This window comes from Calypte anna, chromosome 26, assembly GCF_003957555.1.
Source record: "Calypte anna isolate BGI_N300 chromosome 26, bCalAnn1_v1.p, whole genome shotgun sequence".
NCBI classification, from domain to species: domain Eukaryota; kingdom Metazoa; phylum Chordata; class Aves; order Apodiformes; family Trochilidae; genus Calypte; species Calypte anna.
In genome coordinates, this window is record NC_044271.1 from 1615417 (window position 1) to 1640381 (window position 24965).

At 53.9% G+C, this 24965-nt stretch overlaps 1 protein-coding gene across 1 annotated transcript; it reads right to left on the bottom strand.

Moving 5' to 3' along the window:
- Nucleotides 1–6147: 6147 nt before the first annotated feature.
- Nucleotides 6148–20567, bottom strand: WNT2B (Wnt family member 2B). Its single transcript, XM_030465451.1, has 5 exons — nucleotides 20340–20567; nucleotides 9884–10104; nucleotides 8096–8373; nucleotides 7538–7802; nucleotides 6148–7176 (listed from the first exon to the last, which is right to left on the bottom strand). Exons 1-5 carry the CDS (start codon nucleotides 20501–20503, stop codon nucleotides 6947–6949), a joined length of 1158 nt encoding a protein of 385 aa, XP_030321311.1. The 5' UTR covers nucleotides 20504–20567; the 3' UTR covers nucleotides 6148–6946.
- Nucleotides 20568–24965: the final 4398 nt, after the last annotated feature.

Below are 24965 nucleotides of genomic sequence, written 5' to 3' on the forward strand. Positions count from 1 at the left end.
AACATTTTACAGGTAAACACAAAATACTTAACCCATCATAACCAGGGAGATTTTACATCTTTAAACTTCACTGATCTTTGTGAAGGATTGATGTAAGCTGTGAGGTTGGTGCCTTCCTTCAAAGGTGGTGTAAATTATTCTAGTTTCTAAATTCTGGATGGAATCAGATTGCTGTAATCTACTCTTTTCTGAAATAATACCTAAATTAATCAGTTACAGGTCAATTTACAGGTCTGTAATCTGTCTTGGTGCAGAAGATCAAGAATGACTTTTTTCCTTTTTTGTAAATTCTTTACCTAATAAACCAAGTCCTATGAGGAAGACAGTCACCTGTGCATCTCATGTAAGTGTAGCTTGTTTGTGGCTGAGAGGAAACACAGGTGTTCAGGTAGAAATTCCGTTGTTATTCCTCACTGTATATTTCTATTAACTGGGCTTTAATCCAAGTTAAATACTTGAATCCATTGAGGAGCCAAGAGGTGAGCCCTACAGAAAGGCACTACCAGATTTTTTTTGAGTTGCCTAAGTACTAGCAGGTAATTCTTTCAGCTTTCTTTCAGTGTATGGCACTGGGGCTGTTCCTCACTGTGGAATCACTGTGGTGATTAATAGATATGTTGTGTTCATGTCATTTCACATCTTGGTCCACAGGGGCCCATAAGGTAACCAACCTAATGCTTTTTAAAGTTGAACATTTTCCAGCATTTGTGTGGGGTTATAAATGAAGCACTGCCTCCCATGTATCATCCCAAGAGCTGCTTTCTTTCACTGTCCTCCCCTGACATAACTGTAACAGAAAGGGGATGGGCTTGTGCTGCAAGTATAGCTGGCAGCAGTCGATGTAATGAAAATCTTCCTGTCTCCAGCAGTTCTTGGGAAGGAGGAGCTCAGAGTGATTTCCTGGTGGGATTGTTGCTGTATTGGAACCTGCTTTTGCCTCATAGGAGCAGGGACTTGACACCTCATCCACATTATAGCAATACCATATCAAGCCACATGCAATTAAGTTGGATGCATATATATATATTTGTTTTTAAATGGCAATTATGCCCAGGACTGATAAGCATTGATTGTTGCCATTTCCCTGAAGCATGAATTTGGGTCGCCTTAGAGCCATTGGGATGGCAAAAGCCTTTCCATGAGGACATTTGTGGTGTTGGGAGATGTCTTAAAAGTTTCATTTCATTCAGAACAGCCAGTGAAAGTCAAGAATCTGTAAAATCAGGACACGTTTATATCCCTGATGTTAATTTGTGTGTTTGTAAAATAGGGGAGTTACAGTCTCTCATGTGTTCAGGCTGGATTTGAGTTTGGGTAGGATTTGGTTTGTTTGGTTTCTTGGTCCATGTTTGTCTCTTCATGTCCCAACAGAATAATTTTTTGATCAGAATGTCCAGGAAGAGGAATTCTGCATTTCTTCCTGCCAACCTTTTGCTTTTCCAGAAGTGATACCCAAAAAGAACAGGAAGGGAAGGGAAGAGGGAAGTGTTACTGCATGTTGTAAGGCTGTTTGTGAGGCAATTGGGCAACTAAACTCCTGTGAATTTCCCATCTCACCACTGATCTTAATGAAAAACATCTAGAGGTGTTTGTGGATCAGGATCATCAGAACCCTGGTCACTGAGGTTGTGTGGACAAATCCATGGTGAGATGCTCACCCTGTGCCCTGGCTGCTGCACTCTCTGTCACAGGCTGGTTTCCTTCCCACATCTCCAGCACTGTCCAGGCTTGTTTATTCCCTGCTCCTCGTCCTGGAATTGTTGTGAGGGTGCCAAGGCTCATAGATCCATGGCTCTGAGCAAGGTTTAAAGGTCATAGTCAAGACCATTAATAACAAGGTGCAAACGGCTGGTTTATATGTAATGTGAAGCTTTTTACTTATTTCATTTTTGCACTTTGGGGGCTCTGTTTGCTTATGGAGCACTTGGTGTCTGGTACCTATTTAGGCTGAGAGCAGGCAATTGGGTTCCTTCAGGCCTTCAGAGGAATGCAGAAAATTGTTCTCTGGTGTTGTAATTCTGCTAGGATAACTGGAGCTTATTTGTCTCACTGCTTATTACATACATACTTGTCTTGAGGTCCTCTTTTTTTTTTCTGAGAAACATTGGGTGAATCCCAAGGACCACAAGTGAGAGGAAGATTCCAGGGGGTGGGGGAGAGTGAAGTGCCTACACCTCTCTACAAACTGCATCATCCACCTCTGGTGCCAGCAGCCTGAAGAGGTTAAATATGGAGCAAACTCCCCCAGAGAAAAGGAGACATACATACAGGTCTTTTACAGACATAAATTAATTCTGCCTTTCCCCCTGCCCAGAGATGATACACGGAGGGGAGATGCACCTCCCAGACTCCTAAATATATGGGGTGTGTGGTTAGGAGCCATGTGGGGCTGTGCTGAGGCTTCAGCATGGGCCCAGCTGTGGAGCTGGGAGCAGATGTGCAGTGGTGCAGAGCTCCTAGCAGAGGACAGTGTGAGGAGGGCAGGTGGGGCTCATGCTCTACCAGCCCTTGAGCAGTGCCCAGCTTGACTTGTTCTGCTTTTAACAAGGACAGACAGACAGACAGACTCCTCCCTTCTCCCTTTGCAGCTGTGTAGGTGTTGTGTGAGCTAATCTCATCTGTTTATGGCTCAAAAGTCTCCAACCATCAGGTAGCATTGACAACACCAGTTAAAGTGGGCTTCTGTGTACAGTCTTCCGTGGTCTGAATTCACCCAGCTTTTGATAAAGGTGGATGGAGAGGAAAGGCAGCTTTGTTTTCCAGCTCTGCCTCTATCACCCAGCCTCCCTTCCCCCTTGCTGGAGCCTCCCCACGCCCCAGCCTGCAGCACTGGAGGAAGAAGATGGTGATCAGGGATGCTGCTCATGTGCTTGGAATTTTCCTAATTTCCAGCTTCAACTATTGTGTTGTGCTTTGGGGTAGGCCCTTGGGTGAGTCTGGTCACTGGGGAATATGGGCTAACACAGCCACCCACCCTCACTGCATCACCCAGGGTACATCTGTGAAGATGAGCCTGTTTCCCCACTGGGGATCTTCTTGCTTTGGCTATTGCTGCCCAATGACATTTCCCTTCTCCTCTGGTTGGATTGAATTGTGCAATCCTAGTGTGGCCTCATCAACTCTCATCCTTCTCTTAACCTCTTGATTTCTTTTCTGCTCTGGCTGGAGGCTCCCATCAGCTATAAAGCAGTGTGACACGGAATGTGCCTGTTGCATTCTCCTGCATTGACTCATTGGCTGAGATTCCAGAGCAGTAACCCCCCTCTCCTCCTCACCAGAGCAGCCCTCTGTGACTCAGGAATAAGGGAAGGGAAAGCTCCCACACTCATCTTGACAGGTGGTGCAAATGTCAGTGCAGTGCCCTTCTGGATGTGTCCCTGAGAGCTGTGCCTGTCCCAGCACAGGAGCCTCACACCTCGGTCTGAACCTGATGGGGAACAGAAACAGCCCATGGCAGCACCTAGGACGGGGCTGTAGCTGAGCAGTGTGTGCTCTCTGCCCTCATGGCTCTCAAAATCTTGATTTTAAACTGCATCTCTCCAGGAAAACAGTGGTGCCACCTGGGCTAAGGTCTGCTCTCACTGTTCAGAAAGAGAAAATACCCTGATCCCATGTTCCCAAAGTCTTCTGCCTCCTCCTGCCCAGTGTCTTTGGAGAAGGTAATTGATTCAGAAGCTCATTAGGCAATTAATTCTGCTCCTTGTCCTTGAGTTCAGACACACTTGCCTGGAGGACAACCAGATGATGATCTTGCATAAAAGGCTTCCTGCACGTTTTAGGCAGATCACTTACTTAACAGGGGCTTGTGAGAGGAGCCGGGTGTTCCCTGATGAGGCTGCAGCCTTCAAAAACCTTTCTAGATGGGAACCATCTGCTTGCTGAGGATGAGTGTGCTGGAGGGGAGCCTCAGTAGGGCTCATCTGTGGGAAGACAGAGACCACTCTGCATTCCCTGCAGCCCTGCACGTCATCTTACACAAGCACTGGGAGTTAGCTCCAGCTAACCAGTGTGTTTCTTGTTCCCAGGCTTTTGCTAATTGCTTAATAATAAACTAGGAGTCAGTGTGGTCTTGCATAGCTCTTTACAGAAGACATTCTCACCTCTTCTGTTGGGTAAGCTTGAGTTTGCCAGGCTTCTCCAGGATGCCTCCTCCAGGTGCTTTGGTAACACTGGTACCTGCACCGAGGGTTTTTTCCTCCTCTGATGCTCTGGTGCATCCCATTGTTCTCAGCCAACCTCGTCCCAGGAGTTTTCTCCTTTGTTTTAAAATATCGATCATCTGCATTCAAAAAGAATATGTATTTTGGCAGCAGCCATTGATTAAGATGTCATTCATCTGGTGAGTCAACAGGTCTGCTACGGAGCAGCATCTCTGCTTGAAGACACCTCCCAGGGGTCCTCTGGAGAGGGACAGAGATTTACTGACAGCTGGCCCTGGGTCCCCAGGCTCTGGGTCCCTCCCAGCCCACAGAGTGTGTCCTGCTCCAGGAGGGAGGCCTGGATTGATTGCTGAGGGGGCAGCATTTTTTAAAAGTCTGTCGTAAATTGATGGTAGGTGGAGCAGTAATGAAGATAAATGAGGGAGCTCTCCCCAGCAGATTACCCTGCATGCTGATGGACATGGTGCTATGGCAGGCTTGGAATGCCTTCGGCATGGCTCAGACCTGCTCACCTGCCAGCATTCCTCAGCACAGCTGAGACGGAGCAAATCTTCAGGGAAATTGCCTTTTCTTGAAATTCAGAGGGCTCCAAGGGGAACACCAGCTTGAGTGCAAGTTCTGCAAGAGCAGAGAGGGCAAAAGGTGCTGCTCAGCCCTCTCGTCCTCGGTCACTCCGGGATTCAGAAGAGAGAGGACTTAATTCTGCAAGCAATGGGTCAGGCAGCAGGGAGGTGGGATTCCTGTAGCTGTGTTAAGAGCTCTGACAAAACATCACCTTTTTCCTCGGCTGTGGCTCTGCAGCAGCTCTGATGAAGGTCCTTTTTCTGGGTGAGAATCTAGGTGTTCTGGCCCTGTGTAAGGTGCTCTCATCTGGCCTGTGGCAGACTTGTTAATATCCTTGAGCAGTTCTCAGCAAAGCAGTTTTCAAAGTTATTTTCTCTCAGGACCTAAACTAGTATTTCCCAGGGCCACTGGGTAAATCTGTGTCCAGAGGTGCTCTTGGTGCAGTAGCTGATGGGTGGTTTAGGGTGAGAATGATCTTTGCTTTAATCCCATCCTGCTGCTTCGACCTTCCTGCAGCTGCTCAGCTCCTCTGCCCACATCTTGCTGCTGCCAGGGAAACCTTGGCACCTGGGAGAGCTTCAGCAGCAACAGCAGAATGGAGGAGACCCCACTTAAATGAATTTACAGGTGAATATTAACATTGACTTGACCTTTCCTGTTGTTGTCAGCTTGTAACTTTCATGAAACTTGCTTGGAGGTGTTAAAGGCCCTTCCCTGCCCATCAGCACATTGAGGATCAGTGTTAGGAAAACTTAACTGTGTTTTTCCTGGGTCAGGGGGAAAGCAGAGCTTGCCTGGGGCAATGGGCAGCCCAGCTCTAGGAGGGAAGTGCACAACTGCAGTGATTATGGGTCTTTTTTGGTTTGTTGTTTTACCTGGGTCAATTTAGTTTGCATCTTCAGCTGCCTTACTTGTACATTATGTGTTTGTGTGGATTGGTACCTTTGGACCAGGCTCTGTAAATAAAGCATCCTTGTGACCACTGCTTGCCCGAGATGGAGGGAAAAAAGAATTGAGGGCATTTCTAGATACGAGAGGGGTTGATCTCTGTAACGTGTCTGCTGGCAGCTCTGCAGCTGCCTGCCTGTCCTTTAAGCAGCTTCAGTTTTAGCTGATTGTTTAAGTTTTGGAGTTTTGGGGAGGGGGTGTTTTTTTATTTTTCATTGCTTGTTTTATGGGAAAGATTTGGAAGCCAACCCAGCACCTCCTGCTCACCCCAGTGCTGTGTCATGAGATGTCATGGAGTGTGCCAGGATTCCCTGGGGCTTTGCACCCTGGGTGCCTTATGGGCAGCAAGAGGTAACCCTGGAGGGGAGGTCTGTGCTTCAGGACAGTGGGAGCTGCAGGGAGAAGGAATGCTGCTGCAGGCTGATGCTTTGTGTAGGAATTCAAAAAGCAAAGAACATAATTTTTCTGATACAGGTTTATAATGAATTTTGACTTAAAATAATAAGCAGTATACACAACATACAAGTGACTTTTACAGAGGTGCTGCTGTATCCGTTGACTTTCAGAACCTACCAGTAAGTTCACAGATTTTGTTTGCTTTCTCTAGCCCTCTGTGTCTGCCAGCACCTGGGGCTGGCCCTTGTCTGTGCAGTCGTCCAGGTTTCAGTTCCAATTTTCAGCTCCACTTGTCACCTTCGCAGGGGAGATGGGGAGAAGCCTGGTGCAGAGGTTGCTCTTGCTCAGCGGGGTCAGCAGCGCGGCCAGGTCTGCTCCAGGGGAAGGTGGGGATCAGGGGACTGCCCGAGGGCTTCTCAACACCTTTCCTCTGGCCTCGCAAAAAAAAGTAAAAGCAAGAATGCTTTTGGCAAAAGTGGGTTATTCTGAACTAGTGTTTTTTGCCGGTGAAACTTGACTGCAATATAAATTCTCTGGGGAGGTGCAGGTGTCCTCAGCCATCACATCCTGACCGTGGGTCCTCCATCTCCCTGCCGCTTGCACCATCCCTTTGGGAAGAGGGCAACGAGCAACAGCAGCTCCACAGTTCAAGCAGAGATTGCAGACTCCTCTTAGGCAGGGGATTAGTTTTGCTGAGCAAATGGAAGGGTCCACGGTACCTCCTGGGAAATGTAGTCCTTTCTTTAGTGCTTTGCAGAATTAATTAAATAAAAGCCATGCAGTTGAACTACAGCTCCCAGAACGTCACGGCCCTCAGGAGGGCACAGGGTTTAAAAGGGGTGGTGGCAGCGGGCTCTTCCCTTGGTGCCGCCGTCTCCTCAGGTCTGGTCCAACCACTCGGCCCGTTTCGGTGCTTTACACGTGTGCACGTCCACAGTGTCCTCGCACTCCTTGCAGCGCACAGCGCAGCACCAGTGGAACTTGCACTCGCACTTGGTGACGCGGGTGACACGGGTGGTGTCGTAGCCCCTCCCGCAGCACATCACCTCACACCCGTCCGTCCCTCGGGACGCTTTGCTGCAGACGCGCCCGGCGGTGCCCAGGGAGCCTGCGGGGGGAAGAGAGAGCGGGTCAGGGGCTGCAGACCCTCCCGACCCTTCCCTGGCCTCCTCCACCCCCTCCTGCAGCCGCTGGGTGAGGGGGGGATCTGACACCTGCAGCGGGGGTGGAATCGTGGTTTCTGGGCGGTCACAGTCATGGGGAAGGGGCTGTGGGGAGGGCATGGGGGCTGCAGTGGCTGCTGGGGCTAAGGGCTTGCAGCAGGGTGGGATTTTGGACAATTCCAGGCCTGTCTGCACAAGCGGGAGGTGGTGTGGGGACACGGTGCTACAGTGAGCACCAACACCCCAGGTGACCCCCCCAGTAAGGAAGAGATGCTGCTGGGCAACAACCCGAGCTCTGGGTTTTACCTGCTGACTTGTCCATCACGCAGTAGTCGGGTGAGTTCTCAAAATACACCAGATCTGTTTTCGTGGGCTTCCTGAAGTTCTTGTTGGCCACCATGAAGCCAGTGCCATCCTGGTTCATGGTCACCTGGATGGCCCCGTTGTATTTCTTCCGTAGGTAATCCCCCGTTTTCCGAAAGTCTGACATTGCCAGCCAACAAGTCCTTAGTGTGCAGGAGCCACTGACCCCATGGCATTTGCACTCCAGCTTCAGGAAACGCTTCACAGCCTGTGGGAAGAGGGATGGGATGCTGTGAGGACTGGTGATTGCCCCGGAGAAGGATGGCTCCTCTCAGAATGGGGTGCTGCCTGCCCAGGACACGTCCTCTCTGTCACAGCATCAGTGAGGACATGTGCTGGGGCAAGGTAAGCAGGGTCCTGCCATCTCCAAGGGGCTGTTCCCCAACAAATTGGAAGGAAGAAAGGAAGGAAGGATGGTCCTGCCCTCTGTGGCCACCCAGGGTCCCTCTCCTCTGCCCCCCTGGTGCTGGGGGGGCCTGTCCAGGCAGGGGCTGCACTCACCATCCTCCCGCAGCGGTTGTTGTGCAGGTTCATCAGCGCTCGGGCATCCTTCACTTTCTTCTCCTTGGCATCCACGAAGGCTTTGGCAAACCGGATCCCATAGTTGATGTTGTCACTGCAGCCACCCCAGTCAAACTCCCCACGCTCGTCCTTGGCACGGCCCCTCTTGAGTGGGTCACAGCTGCAGGCCTTCAGGTCCCCTTGGCTGCACGCCCGCGTGATGGCATAGACCACTCCGGCCGAGGAGATGGCGTAGACAAAGGCAGCCTCCCTGCTGCCTGCCACGGGAGAGAGATGGGGATGGGGACTGAGTGTGCCAGCCTGTGCCTGGCACCAAAGCCCACCAAGGGGGCAGCATCCTCGTGGATGGGGGTGAGATGTCTTGCAGGTAAGCTGAGTCCAGCCTCCCCGTCCCTGGCACCATCCAAGCTGAGAGGTGCTTGAGGTTGAGACCCAGCGCTCTGCAGCTGGGGTGCTGGGCTGCTCTTGGGGCTGCCTGTCCCCCTCCCCTGGATGCCCATCTCTGCTGAGGTCATGGGACCAGCCCCAGCACCTTCAGCCAGGGCTGTCCCATCCCTCATCCACCCCTCGCGGGGTGATGCTGAGTGCAGGAGCTGGCAGCAGCTCTGGCTGGGCTGGGCTCTCCCTGCGCGGCACAGCGTGCTGCCAGCAATTTTATGTCTCTGCTTCAAGTTCGCAGCTGTTTTTATAATGCTGTAAAAGAAGCTGCAAATCAAAACCATGTTCATCTTCATTCTGAGAGCCTTTGAAAGCAACTTCAAAGGCAGAGCTCTCTTTGGGCCTCACAGGATGGGGCTATGTGAGGAGCTTTCATCATTCCCCATCCTTTGCCAGGAGGGGATGCGGGTAGGAGCGAAGGTGCCGTCACCGGGATGCGGAGGCTGAGTCCGGGCAGGCAGCAGCACAGCGTGGGGAGTGCTGCATCCCGGTGCTTGCAGCCCCCTCCCCTCCAGCCAGCTCCTCTCCGGGGGTCTGTCTGCCAGGCTCCACTGCTCATCTGCCCCATCCCCCCGCCAGCTGGGAGCAAGCCCCCCGCTCGCTCGGTGGGCGCCCACGTGTCCTCCAGATGAGGCTCTCCTGGCCCATGGAAAGGCCCTTCCAACCCCCTTTGATTTGGAGCTGGGGGTGGGATGTGCCCTGGCACGGGGTGCAGCAGCATCTGTCCTGCAGCACCAGGCCTAGGGGTGGCTGGAGCTGCTCCTGCTCAGGGACTGCCCTGTTGCTGTCCCCATCCCACCTTTCCCCTTCACTCCTGGGGCATGTCCCTGCTTCTGCTGTGTCCATCCCTCTCAGGAGCAGGCAGGTCCCTCCTGGGCAGTGTCCAACCCTTCACGCAGAGCCAGTGTCAGCCCTCAGCCCTTGTCCTCCTCCACCTCGCAGCCCATGGTAAGGATGGAGCTGTGGCTCTTCCTTGCCTCCCTTGCCATGCAAAGGAGCAGCCCATTCCCACGTGAACTGCTGAGTCCTGGCCAACCCTGCTCTCCAAATATTTATATATCCCATTACTGTTTACATATGAGACTGTTCTCTGGAGGTGTCTCCTCCTTCCCCCTTCTCCCCCAGTGCTCCCCCTGCTCCATCTCATCTGGTGCAGCTATTTCAAATGCAGTGCTCTGCTCCCATTATTGCTTGATTAATTTACAGGGAAAGGCAAAGCTCTCCTAAGGGAGTAATCCAAGCCGGCGGGCAGGGCAGCTCAACGGGAGGAGAGCCTCTCCCAGGGAGACACAGCCCGTGGTGGTGGGAAGGGGACAGGGCAGAACCTACTTCTCAGCATGACGCGGCCGAAGACGGTGTGGTCCCGGTCCAGGGTGCTGCAGTTCCAGCGGTGGTGCCGGAACTGGTGCTGGCATTCCCTGATCCACTCCTTGGCTCCCTCCCCGACGGACTGCATGATGTCGGGGTACCTCTGGCACAGCTGCCTCTGCTTGTTCACCAGCCCGGGGATGTTGTCACAGATCACCCTGGCGCCCAGCGCCCCGATGTACCTGCGGGAGACACCGGTGCCATGGTACTGTGCTGCCCACAGGGATGGGGTGGGGGGCAGGAATTGGACTCCCCAGGGCCTTGCCCACCCGCAGGGGTCTTCTCTTGAAGCCCACCTTTCCCCCTTTCCTCTCCAGCTGTGTGATGGGCTGTGTGCCCCCCTGGGTGCAGGCTGCAGGCTGTGGGTCAGCAGGGATGTGACAGTGCTGAGCCATCACGGCCACTGGGCTTTGGGCTTTGTCTTTAACAAAATAATCCTGAGCTGCACCAGCCAGGGGCAGGGGTAAACTCTGCTCTGTGATGGTGAGCAGGGAGCCTGTGGAACCCTGCCCCCTGAGGGACACCCATCTGTGGGTGCTGCAAGTGGGACCCACACCCCTGAGAGCCCGGGTGCTCTGTCAGCTCCTGGGGTGGCAGCAGAGGAACTTGCTGATGTGCAAAACCTGCCTCCCACCCTCTTCCCAACACCCCAGCCCGGCCCTGCTGAGCACAGCAGGATGGAGCCCAGCACAGGCTGGGGCACACGGTGGGGACCATGGGCCATGGCACAACGCTGCAGGGAGGGAGGAAGAGGAGCAGGCATCACCTCTTGTTGCTGCAGTCCCTGTGCAGGCTGTTGTCCCCTGGCTGTCTCTGTGCTCCATTTGCACTGATGAGCGTCCATGATCACACCCTGAAGCTGAATAACCGAGTCTCCTCTCCTGCCTGTACCCTGCCTGCATCCCAGTCCCCTCCCTGCAGAGCTTGGAGAGGGAAGACAATGACCAAACAACAGTCTGGTAGAGCCTGGCTGACCCCACGGGCAGCTTTCCACAGACACGGGGGAGGGACCCTGAGCTCTGCCCCGCAGTCTCACGCCGGACACCGGCGGCACCGTGGAATTTTCCATCCTGGTCAGCCCTGTGCATCCTGGCCAGGCAGCGGCTGCTGCTGCTGGAGGTTGATGCTTGTCACAGTGCATGGAGCTGTGGTTCTGCCTGGAAAGGATGAGGTTTGGGTGGGATTCAAATTTTTCAACCCCCCCAGACTGGAATTAAGATCCTCCTTTTAATAATAATAGAAAGCAATAAAGCTTGGGCAATATCTCATTGTCCTCTCTGGCCATGCTCTGTCACTTCCATCATCCGCAGGCTCAGGAAAGCCCTGCGAGCACAAAAAGCAACGGGATCTGTTCCCTCTTTTAAAATATTTTGTTTAAATGCTGGCAGAAGCACAGGGTCATCTCAGGCTGGAGCTGAGGATAATAAACCCGGCTCCCCATAGCTTTGCAAGCCCCCACTCCAAGGGCCTACAGCCTTATTTTCACGGGCTTCCTCTCAGCCCTCCCTCCTGCAGCAGTGGGATGAGGAGGGAGATGGCAGAAGCCATTCAGAGAAGAAAAACCATCAGGAACTCATCAAGCAATGCCAGCTGTGAGTATTTCATTGCCCTGCTCGTGCTGGGCTGTGGGAGCCACTGGTCCAGAGCTGGCACGGGCCAGCGGCCCAAGGGGGCTGCAGGGCTACTGGGAGGCAGTGTGCCATCCTCTGGGACTGGTCACCACCTTGTGGGGACCCCATCCCCTGCCCACCTCCAGCACTGGGCTGTGGAGCTGGTCCTGGGGCCTCAGGGAGACGAGGAATTGCCTGGGGATGGGAGAGCTGGCAGAGAAAGCTCTGGCTAATGCCATCCCCTGGGAAACTGCGATCAAGGGAAACCCTCCAGACAAGATAAACACCAGGCACTCCCTTTTTCACACTGTGAGGTAATTACTTCTCCTTAATTCTCCTGCCAAATACCCAGAGCAGAGCAAACATTATCAGTAGGAGAAAGTGGAAGGGGAGCAGGGCAGAGGGCAGTGACTGCTGAGGGAGCACATCACCAGCCATGGTCCAGGGTTGGTGGCTGCATCCCCCCCTGCTTGGGGCCGCAAGCAAGCTGCATGTTTGCTGTGGTACCCACAGACCTCTGTGGCAGATTGTGTATCAAAATCTGCCCCACGATTGCTGCACTGCTGGGCAGAGCCATGGCACAACAAGGGGAAAATTCCCTGTGTGTCTTGGAAAGTCTGTGGTTATCTCGGCAAGACCCAGATCTTCCATTTCATGAGAAAGGCTCCAGTTGGGTTCAGTTAATCTGAAATGGAGCAAGACGAGGAACATCAGAAAATTCTGCCAAGCAGAATTTTGGGAGGGGAGAAAATGCAAACATTTGTTTTGGATTGGTGAAAGCAACTCTTCCGATTTAATTTCTAAAAATCTATGACATTTTAAAAACACTGGAATAGGAAAGACAATGGATGTTCTGAGAAGTCCCCACGGCCTTATCAGAACTTCATTTCTAAAAAATGAAGCTGTGCTGGAAGTGGCAAATATCTATGAAATGCTGTACTCCTGGGGAATCTGTATTTTTACAGCAGAAAAAACAAAACAAAAGCAAACCAAACCCAAGCCCCAAGCCCTGTGTTCAGAAATGTCTGTGAGAGGGAACTGCTCCTGATGCTGGAGATTGCTCAGGTTTGTGCATGGTTGGCAGGAGCAGCCTGTGGGAGCTGGGAGGGGGTCAGTAATTAGGTGCATGTGGGGATAAGGATCCTCCAGCCCCTCAGATGGCAGTCCAGGGGTTGCTGCCTCCTGTGAGGTCCTCTCACAGTGTCCATTAAGCCCCCGGGACACTGCTGAGGGCTGTCTGTGGGGCTGGGGCTGGTGCCCAGCCTTGGCTGCAGGATGCTGCAGCTTTTTCTCCTTGCACACCAGCCGTGTTTCCCATTTGCTGCCAGATTCCAGCTGCTAAGGGATGTCCCGGACCCATCGTGTGTGCCACCAGCACTCCGCATCCATCCCCTCCATCCTCCATCTCCACCTCCTGCAGCAGCAGAGGTGCCACAGGGCGGGTGCTCCCAGAGCTGGGAGGCAGAGTGCTCCCTGCTCCCTGGCAGCCTCCTTCGACTCCTGCAGAACAAACCCCTGGCACGGACACGGGGCTGCTGGGCTGAGCTTTTCGCCAACAGCCCGGGAGCAACGATGGAAGGGAACAGGAGACAACTGTCACATGTTGGCTCCCAGAGCTGTTCTTGTTCTGAGAGCCTGCTGACTTCGGCTCTTGTAAACAAGGAGAAACCTAAATTGCTTCTAAGATAAACATGCAAATCAGAGGCAGACGCATCTATTTACTTGGCAGCGTGCATTTTGCACTAACCCCCTTCCACAGCTTCCTCCGTGCTGGACGTGTCCTGCTCCCGCGCTTCCCACCAGAGCCTTCCTGCCTTCCCCAAGGATTTGCAGGCTCCTCAGGGTGCTCTCACAGAGCCGTGTGGTCCCTGTCATGCCTCTGTCCTCAGCTCAGACCAACTCAGCAGCCAGAGCTTCCCTCCCCAGCAGCTTCCCACCCTCTGGGTGAGGAGAGGATCCCAGCAGCTCCCTGTGGGCTGCGAGCTCCTGGGATCTTCTGCCTCCTGTCCTGAGGTTCAGATCCCAGCATGTAGTGAAATGAGGCAATCAGGTGCCACTAATTGCTAGGTAGTGGGCATGAGCTTGTGTTCAGCCCATCTGTGCCTGATTAGGGCAGGCCCCCACTGCACATGAGCAGGATTAGGGGGCCAATAAAAGGTGAGGCTTGAAGCACAGGCTCAACTCACTCCAGAGCAAGCCAGCAGAGAGGTCAGCTGCTCTTGGAGCAATAGCACTGATCCAGGCTGGTCAACCCTGAGGGCTATAGGCTCAGAGCACTGTTCATGAGTTTTGGCTGGAACACCTGCTTGGACCTTGGAGCATCGTACACTAAGAGAGGTTTGTCTTGCAACACCAGCACATCTCCACTGTGCTGGAATCTTTTTCTGGATCAATAAGCTGTGCTTTGGCCCTAACACAGTGTATGAGGCTTCCTGGTTGCTTGTTAATAGGAAAGACCAAGAGACAGGAAAGCAGCATGCCCCGTGTAGCAGTGGGAGATGAAGAGCTTGGCCAGAGTCCATGGCACCTGAGTGATGGGCAGAGAAAGGAGACCTCTGCTTCATCCTGGGGCAGCCTGCCCCAGGCATGTCAGCCTAAGCCTGGCCAGGTGAGCCAGCAGCTGCTTAGGGGTCTCTCCAGATCCTGGGAGCACCAGCCTGTGTTTTTAGGGGCTTGGGGCTGCTCTGCAAAGCAGAATGGTCAGAGGGAGCTCTTAACTCTGCAGACCACAGCAGGAGGATGCTGCAAAGGGGAATTCAGTTTTCCTTTTGTTGTGACCACCCTGCCCCCTGCAATGTAGCCATGATTTTTGTGGGTATTTTGTAACTCAGAGCTGTTGGCAGCTTTGTTTAATTGATAAAACCCAATAGACTGACCTAGAGGTCTGGGCAGAGCCCTCCTCTCCTGCAGTGGTGATGGCAGCGAAGCCCCTGAGTGCACCCAGCTCCAGCATCCCCAGCCCCTGCTGGCAGTGTCTCCAGGAGTGGATAAGTCAGCCTGGAAGAGACACAGCCCTGCTCGTCACACCCCTGCAGTGTGCCCAGCTCCTGCTTGCTTTGCACAGGGTTGGGGTGCAAGGAAATAGCAGCCAGTTGGGGCTATCAGGGAAGGCTCTGTGCTTCCTCCTGGTGCCAGCCCAGGGCTGGCCTCGTTGGATGGTGTTTTGTTGGATGGTCTTGGCCTTAGCCCAGGTGTGGGTCATGCCCTGGCTCTGCAGGGTGGTGACATTGGCTCCTGCAGTGGGGGGCTGCTGATGAGACCCGAGGCTGGGACAGGCTCAGATGCAGCCATGCCTGTGATCTGGACCCACCAGGAGATGTTAGGTAGAAAACATGTCTTGGAAAAAGCAGTTCTGAAGGTTGAGGTTGAGGTGAGAGAGTGATCTGGCTTCTTGGTGCTGTCGGAGGCTGTTGGAGTCCTTCCCCTGGGAAAACTGGCTCACCTCCCCATCGCTCCTATAACTGCTCTGATAGTCCTAAAAGATCCACTTGGGAGCCAAATTTGCTTGGCTTCTGCTCTCTTCCCATCCCATTGAATCAACTCGAAATCTTTTGGTGGGAGGCTGGAAAGCCCTAGGCAGCTATTGGAGACACCTCGTTCAGATAGGATCAGATCCAACATCTCTGCCTCTTTGCCTGATAAAGAGCAAATTCCAGTGCTCCTGGCAGCATTTCACCTCCTCCAGTTCTTTGCATACTTCCCAGGGATGCTGCACTTTCCTTCCTTGGCTCTCCCTGGTTGTGGGCAGACAATTTATAGCCAACTGCAAAGCATTTTGGGTTGCAAGGTGCTACAGACATTTGAGATATTATTTTATTATTATAAACCCAGAGTATTTTATTAAGCCTCACTGGGAACGGGGCCATCCTAGCCTGCTGGAATTGTTAACGCCTTGGAATGATTAATAGTCCTAATTTCCTCACTTAGAGCCACTACTCTGTATGTTGAGAGTGTTGGTCTCACTTGAATAATTTTTAATATCATAATGCTGAGCCACTACCAGTGCCATTCAAGATACTTTTTTTTTTTTTTTTCATTTTCTACTGTGCAATAGTGGGAAAGCCTTGCTCAGTGCTGGGTGAGAGCTGCTCCTCCAGGCATTGTTGGCAATGTACAAATACAATACATATTGCTCACCAAAAACGTGCTTTATCCTGAAGTATGAATTTTTCCCCTCCTAAAATCTCAGTGTTTGCTGAGGGGTGTCAGACAGACAGTCTCTGGGGGTAAGGCAGGAGGGATGATTCTTCTCTTGTCCTTGGTGTTTCTCATGTGCTGGGTGGGAGCTGCTCAGAGCAGAGGCCTTGCCCCACACAGACCTCCTCAGGGTGGGCTGAAATCCCTGTTAGTTACAGCCAAAGCTAAGGATTCTGTAAGAGCAGAAGGGTTTTTTTCTTTTGCGTTTCTTTGTAAGAAAGATCTCCTATAGGTGAAAGTGACCCCAATGAAAAATGGACTAAGAAACACAATTAGAGTTATTATAATGGTGCAGAGTGACTGAGAGAACCCATCTGTTGAGTACACCCCGACCAGGAACACCAGGGCTGCTGCAAAGGCCACAGGGTTCATTCTCCATCAGTCTGATGTTACTTTAAAACTTATTTTTCAAAGCTCAGCTGCCCGGACAGCCAGAGCTGCAGAGGCCTCAGGATAAAGACTTCCTGGTCGCTGACCTCCTGATTTTATTGCCATGCAAAGCACTCTGCAACAACAAACGTGGAGCCGGTGCGAGCCCCCGGTGGTCCCTGAGCACTGTCACCTCCCCTCCAGGAGGGCTCGTGGCATGGGATGGCATCAGGACCTGCAGACACCCTGTCCTTGGAGCCCCATGCCCCCCGAACCCCCTGCTAGTCCATCCCTGGGGGGCCGGGGGGGGACTGCTCTGCTGGGATGGGTGTAGGGGGAAGGTAATGCACCCCCTCCCTGTGCCCGGGGGGTCCCAGCCCTGCCTGCTCTGCTCACCAGGCAGCCCTTGGCTTCCCCTTGGCTTACTTTCAAGCATTCCTGTTGATGCTATTTTCCCTCCCACACACCTCAGTGTGCTGCCTGTTTAGATGAACCCCTCTCTGCTGTACCCACGCACACACGTGGCTCCATTTCTCCATTTCTGTGCCCATCCACTGCTCCTGGGCCAGGACCCAGCTCTGGCCTCACGATAGCAAACCTCAGAGCCACAGCTCCTCACTGCCCATCCTGGTAGAACATCCCCTTCTCCACATGCTGCAGGTGGGGAAGCCCTTGGGAAGGGCCTGACCCCAGCCCCTGAGGCTGCTCTGGAGGGTGTGATGGGCACCATCTGCCCTTGGAGCATCTTCCCTGGCCCAGGAAGGGAGCTGGAGCACAGCACCCAGAGCATCCCTAAGAGTGGCCATCCAGACACTGTGGCCCAGGGACCAGCAGCTCCCCAGGACCCCCGTGGCCCCCCAATGTCTGGAGGAGCCCCACGTGGCCGCCAGACTTCTGCACGCTCCCTGACCCGCACCCAAGCTCGCATTAGTCTTCCTTCCACAGATTTGTTTTATCTCTTTGGGAGCCTGATGCCTCCCATCTGCTCCAATGCCAGATGAAATTAAATATTTGTAGTTTCCAAGGGCTGTGGTTAGCAATAAACAAGTTAGCAAATGAGGATTTGGTGCGCTGGGGTTTGGGGGGGTTCATGTGGGCCCTCAGGCGAGTGGGTATGTGTGAGGGTGGGGTGCAGGGGTGTGTGCACACAGCTTTGTGTACATTTTTCTTTAACCAAACCTTCGATCTAAAATGGCTTTCCACACCAGAGCAGCTAGCGGGGCTCTCAGTCCTGAGTAAACCCTACTTAGTTATTTACACCAAGTTTGTTTATTGCACAGTTGATGTTTATAAGCAGCATTTGTCTCATCTCCCAAATCTTTCAGAAGGAATTTCAGAGGCCGTTTTTGGGGCCCTCTGTCCTCTCACAGCACACGGGGCACAGCCCTGCCAGCCCAGAGCTGCCTTCCCAGGACGATGCCGCTCACCCTGCCCCGGCGTGCTCAAGTGTAAACGGGATTTAGGGATTTTCCCATTGCATTCCTTCTTAATTTCCGTCTGTGTTTCAGCTGGTATTTTGTTGCTAAGTAACACGTTATGGTTTGGGAGCCTTTCTGCATGGGTGCTGCTCACCATGGCCATCCCCAGCACCCATCACCGTGCTGTCCCCTCTGCCCCTGCCAGCAGCTACGTGCTCTGAGCTCATGCACACAAACACGCACCCAGAGACACTTCTGAGTTCACCAATTCCTGGCGTTTTTGTGAGGCAGTGCTGGCCGTGCCTGACGTCACTGCAAATTAATAATTTGCAGTTGTTTAGAAGAAACATTTGGTTGATATTTCCTTGCCGTGTACTCTGATCAGAACTGACCCATTTTTTTCTATTAATCTACTTTAAAAGTCGACTCTGAAAATGAGAATCATTTCCTCTAGCTCCACAAGTTTATTGTGTGTGAATCCCTAGAAGAATTTGGCAATAATAATAAAAATAAGGAACGATGATGCACCACCAAATGTATTTATTGCAATATCAGTAGTGCTAAAGATGTGCTTGGAAACCTCTGTAAATCACTGAACAACTTTTTCCCAAACCACAGCTGGTTGAAACAGTTTTCAGTAAAGCCCAGTTTCATCTAAACATGCTGTTTTATCACAACTAACATGTCCAGCAGAATAGCACTCACTTCAGCTAAGGCTTTTCTTAGGAATGTTCTGGTCAACAGAGGAGAAAGTAGGATTGAAAATATGAACTGTAGAATTTACTGTATTTGATTTCTAAATTTGTTTTGTTTAAAAGTCATGTAGTTAAGATCCCCGAGGCCAATTCTGCTTGCCGAAAATGTTCAAAGTCATCGTGCCTGGCTGCCCCATGGCTGAGGAACCAGCGGGGCTACACGGAGGAGCTGCCTGGTCCTGAGCTCCTGTTCCTGCTCAGTTCCCTCCCTCGAAGCAGGGGCTGCCAGCCAGGGAGCCAGTCTGCAAGCTGAGAACACAAACTACTGCGGGAGCTAATTCTAGCTCCCTCCAAAGAAGCCACAGCTACCGAGGCTTAAAATGTGGCGGTTTTCCTCCCGCTTGTTGGGAAGCGACGTGCGATTGGAATTAGGGCAGGCACTGTGGTGGAGTCAGCGTGGGGAGAAGTGAGGTGTAACAGCAAGGAAAAGAGGTGTTTTTCACACTCCTCCTGAAGAAAGGATTTCTACCCTTCAGCCAGCATCCAAGTGTGACACCAGAGTGTCCAGCTTCAGGCAGCTGATGCTCTGACTGCTCTCACCTCGTCTTTTCCCCAGGCACCCTCTCAGCTCTAACGAGCCTACCCTTCCTTCTCTTGCCTCCTCGGCAATTAAGTGAAATAATTCAGTTTCTCCACGGCTCTAAGACTTGCCTCCTCCCTCGGCCTTCAGCGTAGGAGCAGCACCCGGGCACAGCCGCTGTCCTGCCCTCGCCTGCCCGGCGGGGTGGGAGCATCCAGCCCAGCGCCTGTACCAACCTGACACTCGCCCGCCCTGACGCATTTTCTCGCCCAGTGATCTCAGTTCCCCGTGGAACTGAATCAGGCTGCAGGACATGTCCCCTGGGCATGGCCGTGCTGGTTTGCATTCTGTGTGTCCCCCCCAAGCCCGCTGGAAAAAGTCTCCTCATACTCATACCTTCCACTTTTTGTGCCTGGTTGCATCCCGCTGCCCCAGGAGCTCGTCCCCTGGGCTCCCTGCTCCACTCACAGCTCTTCTCATCTCCTTCCTCCCCCTGGAACAGCTCTGCCATGGATGCCAGCGGGGCCAGGACGGCCGCACGCCCAGACGCGCTCTCAAACACCCGGAATACCTGAGCTATCGGCATGACGGTGAAGTGCTCCCTCGCCATGTACTCCACTGCAGTGGAGGAATTCCAGAAACCGCCGTTCTCTTTCGGTGGCAGATGGGTTGAATTTGATTAAGTTCAGCTTCATCTGCAGTGATGTGCTAATGATGACGAGATTGGTGTGGAAAACAGTGTTTTCCACAAGATAAGAGAGGACTTTTATAGGGTGGGGGGGAAACTTTTCTGCAGCACAGGTTTTTTTTATCAGTGTTACTGACCCACTCAAGCAGCAGAGGGGCACTTAGGAAACTTCCCAGTCCTTGTTTTCCTAATTACTGTCATTCTGTATACATAAATTTTCATTGCTGGGAGAAAATTAATTTCTAGAAGGCGGGTATTTTCTGTGGCATCATTCGATATGTTACAAAGCCTCGATTTACCGAAAAGACGGAGAACTGCTAATCGCGGTTTACGAGGAGCTGTAACACCGGTGCGCGGGGCAGCCCGGAGGGGATCCGGGAGCTCCAGAGGAAACCCGGGATGCAGAGGGTGGATCGGGAGAGCTGCTCGCTGCTGCCACTTCCCAGGTCTAAACCCTTCCGAGGGGCTAATCCGGTTCCCTGCCGCTGCACGGGGAAGGATGGCTTTCCGTGGGGTCGCCGGCAAACGCGGCTGCAGCCAGGGGGTCTCTCAGCCGCAGGTGGCGACGGCGCCTTCGGGGCTCCCGGGGAGCCCAGCGACCGCTGCACCGGGGGAAAGCTCCGGTACCGGCCCCGGCATCGCGGCGGGTAGGAACAGAACGTTGCCTTTCCCCATCTGCCTTTCCCCCTCCTGCTGCAGGGCTCCCGACCGAGACCGGGACCCGCGATGCTCCCGCGCAGCCCCGGCCGCTCCCCGGTGGCTCCCGCAGCCCCGCTCGGGGCTGCCCCGGCCTCACGTCGGGCTCCGTTTCGGCGGGGCTCGCTGCGCTCCCATCCCCATCCCGCAGCCCGGGCACTTACCACCACGAGGAGTCGGCGCGGGGCGTCAGGGCGAGCAGGAGGAGGACGAGGGGGAGGCAAAACCGGGGGGCCGCGCCCGCCGTCCGAGGGAAGGCTCCGCACTCCGCACGCCCGGGGGCCAAGGCAATCCCAGGAGACGCTTCCAGGCGGTTTGGGCTGAGCATATCTCTCCGGGGCGACGTCCAGACGGAGAAATGACCGGCGAGGGGGTCCCGCCCGCGCTCCCCTCGGGGGCACTGCCCGTCACGGCCCCGCGGCGCGGCTGCCGGCTCCGCGCTGAGCGAGCCCCGGCTGGGCCCCCGCTGCCGGGTTCATGCTGCTGGGCGGGGGGCGGCTGGTAGGGCCGGGCCGGGCCGGGCGGCGGGGCTCCCCGCGGGGTGCCGGACCGGGGGGCTCAGCGGGGCCGGCACCCCCCGAGCGTCGCGGGACGGGCCATGGAGGGGCCTTGGGCGGAGGGCGAGGACTGGGGCTGGGAGCGCGGGGGCCGCGGCCAAATATTGACAGCGCCCGGCGGGCTGCGGGCTCTCATTGGGCAGAGTCAGAGGCGCGGAGCCGCCGCTCCGGCCGGACCGACCCCCACCTCCCCGGGGGCAGGTCGGACAGCCCCCCCCCCGGGCTCCTGCCCCCTTTCCCTCCGCCGGGCTTCTGCCCACCCTGGCCTCCTGCCTCCCCCCCGCCTCCCGCTGCCGCGCCCGCACCCGCAGGGACGCTGCGCGGAGCCGGCGGCCGCCCCGTCGGGACCCTCCGGGAGAAGGGGCGCAGCAGCTCGGCGGGATGCTCGGGGCGGGGGCTGGGGCGGCCCCTCCAGCTCTCGCCCCCACCAGGGGTCACTGCAGGGTGGGAAAGTGCCGGCTGAGCTCCGTGGGGCTACGCGACCAGCCCGGGGGACCGCCAGGCGCGCTGTACCCCCCGCCCCGCTGTTCTCCGGGGGACAGAGTTGCTGTTCTTGGGACACGTACTCCCTGGGACAGTGATGTCCCCGGCCAGGGCCATACCCAGGTGAGGCTCACACCTCTTCACACCGATTTCGGGAGGGGTCTCCTACGCCTGCCCTGCCTCTGCCGGTCCCAGGCTGGCTGCTCCTTGCCCACCTTACTGGTGAGAGGGCAGCAGTCTGCAGTGAGCAACCTCTCACTGCTGGCACTTTCCGATATGCCTTATTATCTGGGATTGCAAATCTCACGGTCCACCAATGTCCTTCTGGTACTGCCCAAGCCCTCAGCTGCCTCCTCTTCTCTGCCCAGCTCAGCTCATTCTGCTCTTTCCTTCCCATTCCTGTTGTTGCAGATCAGAGGGAAACTGGGACTAGAAACTCACACTTGGTTCTAATCCAATTATAACTCTGAAAAATGAAGTGACACAAAGCTGGTGCTGGTGGGGTGCTGTCTCTTTGTCTGAGAGCCTGCATGGAATATTGTGGTAGGGCTGATGGAGAAAATGCTTGCACTGGAAAGGGCTGGTGTCTCCAGACTCACGTGGAAGGCTGGGCTTTGTTTTGAAGACCCACCAGACAGCAGGCCTGGTCTGGGGTCTCTGCTGTTGCTGTTTCATGAACTTTTCTCTTTCCAAGGCAGCCCTGGATCTTCTGGCTGTGGCTCAGCCAGGCAGAGACCTGCATCTGATCTTCCATCCACATCAGGAACGCTGAGGATGTCTGTGCACCTCGTCCATGAGTTGTGGCAAGTAAACAAACAAGGCTCTGCTTTCAAAGGCTTTCATGATTCATTAATCTCAAAGGAATGAGCTCTCTATTTTCTTTGCATGTCAGTCACTGGGGACTCGCTCCAGTGGTGAAGGTGGTGGCTACTCATGCCAGGGAGCTGCTGGAGGCACTGGTGTCACACCTGCACAGCATGGATCTGTGGTGAGGGGCACAGGGACAGCTCAGGGTTGGTGTTACTGCTGGGGGGGGGGGGGAAAGGCAGAGGTGGGGACAGTCTGGGGCATCCCCTGCCCTGACCAACTGCCCTGTAGTTGCCTGCAGGAGCTGGGGCACTGTGGGGGACCTGTGCTGAGCCCTGATGACTTCAGTCCTTGGTTATGAAAGGAAGGTCTTTCATCCCCTAAAAGAATGACAGCTCCCAATGGCCAAGCCCCCTGGTTAGCCCCCGGCTATCTCTCCCAGGTCTGAGAGGCTAAGAATACATTTTGGATAGCTACAAATAACCGGAACGATGAATTGACCCTTCATGACTGCCTTCACCACCATAGAAACAGGAGCCAAACAAACAGGCACAAGCCAGACCTTTCCTAAAGGGAAGGCACAGGCTTTGTTAGTCTATCCCCTGGTTCCCCTGTTAATTGCTTTGTTCCTTCTCGGATTAATTGATGCATTGCTGTGTGGACACGCAGCACCCGGCCTTGCAGCCACGTGGTGTTGGTAAAACCCTTGACTGCTGTTGATAACGGGGGACACACAATATGGGGACAGTCCCCCCTTCCCTGAGTGCTGCTGGTGTCCAGCTGGAGGTGGGCTACTCCTGCTAGTAAATGTGGGAAGGTGTTGGGGCAGCAGGTCCAGCTGCAATCAGGGGTAAATGTTGAATAGAGGAAATAAAAGCCTGCCAGGTGTCAGACCCAGGTTTACACCCAGGAGGTTTTGTTTCTTTCCAGAGGTGTTTGCCAGCTGTGGTGCCCTGGGAAGAGCTGGTTCCCCACTGTGGGACCCATCCCATGCTGCAGCATCATCCTGGACATGGCCTCATCCCTCCCTCCCTTCCTGGTGGGCTTCTCTTGGCCTGGGAGAGGCAGCTGGGTGCTCAGTGACCAGGTTCAGATTGATGTGCACATCCAGCTGCATTAGTCAGAAAGTCACCAAAGGCCAGAAATGGAGCAAAAACACCTAAAAATACCTGCACCACGGCAAGCAGCCCCGGTTTCCATCATCCTCCAGAGGCATCTGTGTATGGTGTGTGTGGCAGGAGGCACGCCAGGGAGAAACCAGCCATAAATCCTGCTGGGCTCTGCTCCCTGCTTCTCCCTCCCGCCGGCCGTGGCCGTCCCAGTGCTGTCTGGCAGGCGTGAGCACGGCTGTCATCAACAGAGCAGACAGGGCTGAAACTTGACAGGCCTGTGGAAAAACATGGGGTGACATCCCACAGAGACACCAGCCCACTGATTAATCTTCGAGGTCAGTGGCAGCTTTATTTATAACCAGACAAAGGTTTGGGGTGGGTTTTCATGGGAGTGGAGCAGCCTCTGTCCTCTCTGTCCCATGTCCCAGGGAGGACACCATCTCATGTTGTTGGGACATCCCTGCCTGATCCAGACACTGCTGGAGCAGCTGGAACTGGCCTCAAGAGGACCAAACCTCCCCTGAAAGCCCAGCGTGACCTGGCTGGAGGGACTGCTGCAGCTCTGGGGTGCCATGTCAGGGGTTCCAGATGTTTTCTTTGCTCCTGGAGCTTTCCCTCACCCTTCTCAGCAGGGAAAGTTCAGCTACCCCCAGAAAATGGCACATCAAACTCAAAATATTTTGTGAAACTCTGTTGAACTTTGGGGAGCAGGGAGGGTGCTCCCCAGGGCACAGAAATGTTCTGTTTCTTCATTTGCAAAGCAACCTTTGCCATTTCCAATGGCTTCTTGTTCCTGTGGCTGTTAACATTTTCATTCCTCCTTGTAATGCAAAACAAAATTACAGTTAAAATAATATATTTAGAGTTTATCAGATGAAACATTTCAAGCCATCCATTTCGCTGGGTTTTCTTTTACAGATAACCTGGTAAGCTTTGGGGTGGGTGATGCTGAATTGGAACAGAAACAGGTTTTGAAATGTTTTGCAGAGCCAGAACTTCATCTCCGTTGCCAAGTGGTAAGTGGCCAAGAAAAAAAAACACCTATCAGGTATATCTCTAGCATTGTTTCTAAATGGAGATATTTTTCCTGTGATTAATAAAAATAGGGAAACAGGGCCAAATCCTGCACATACTTTGACCACAAAGCTTGTGCAAACAGTGTTGGGCTTTGGCTGGAGGGACCAGGCTTAATTAGCTCCCTGGTATCTAGGGATGTAGATTGTCACTGTCAGCATGAGTAGGGATTTATGTTTCCTTTTCCTCAGGAATATGATCGGTGTCTAAGTATTAAGAATAATCATTTCACTAATGTAAGGCAAGTTCCTTATCCTACACAGCTGATAGGGAGGGGGATGCTGCTGAGCTGCGGATGCAGCTCGGACATGTGCCTGACATTGATGAGGATTTAGTGCTGCTGCCATGAACCCACACTGTGTGCTCGACTCCTCCAGGGCTCTGTGATGGGGAATTCACCTTTGCCTGGGGGGAGGTGGGAACCTCCCAGCTCTGCTAAATCCCTGGCAGCACAGGGAGCCCAGCTCACCCTCTGGGACCCAATCCCTGGCCATGCTGGGGCACCCACCAACCTGGAGCTGCTTTTTCTTTACCATTGGGTGCTCATTCTGCCCCCTGTGCAGCCCTGCAGGATTGAGCCCCTCTGCAGCACAGCATGAAGCTGGTGTTGTCCTTGTTCCCTGGCTCCTGGAGCCAGGTGAGGATGGGGACACACAGAGAGAGGCTGGAATGTGTTACAGATGTAAAGTCGCTGTGAAAAGCCCTCTCTGCATTGTGCTGAACATGAAAGATGCTGGCATGGTTCAGAGGTTAACTT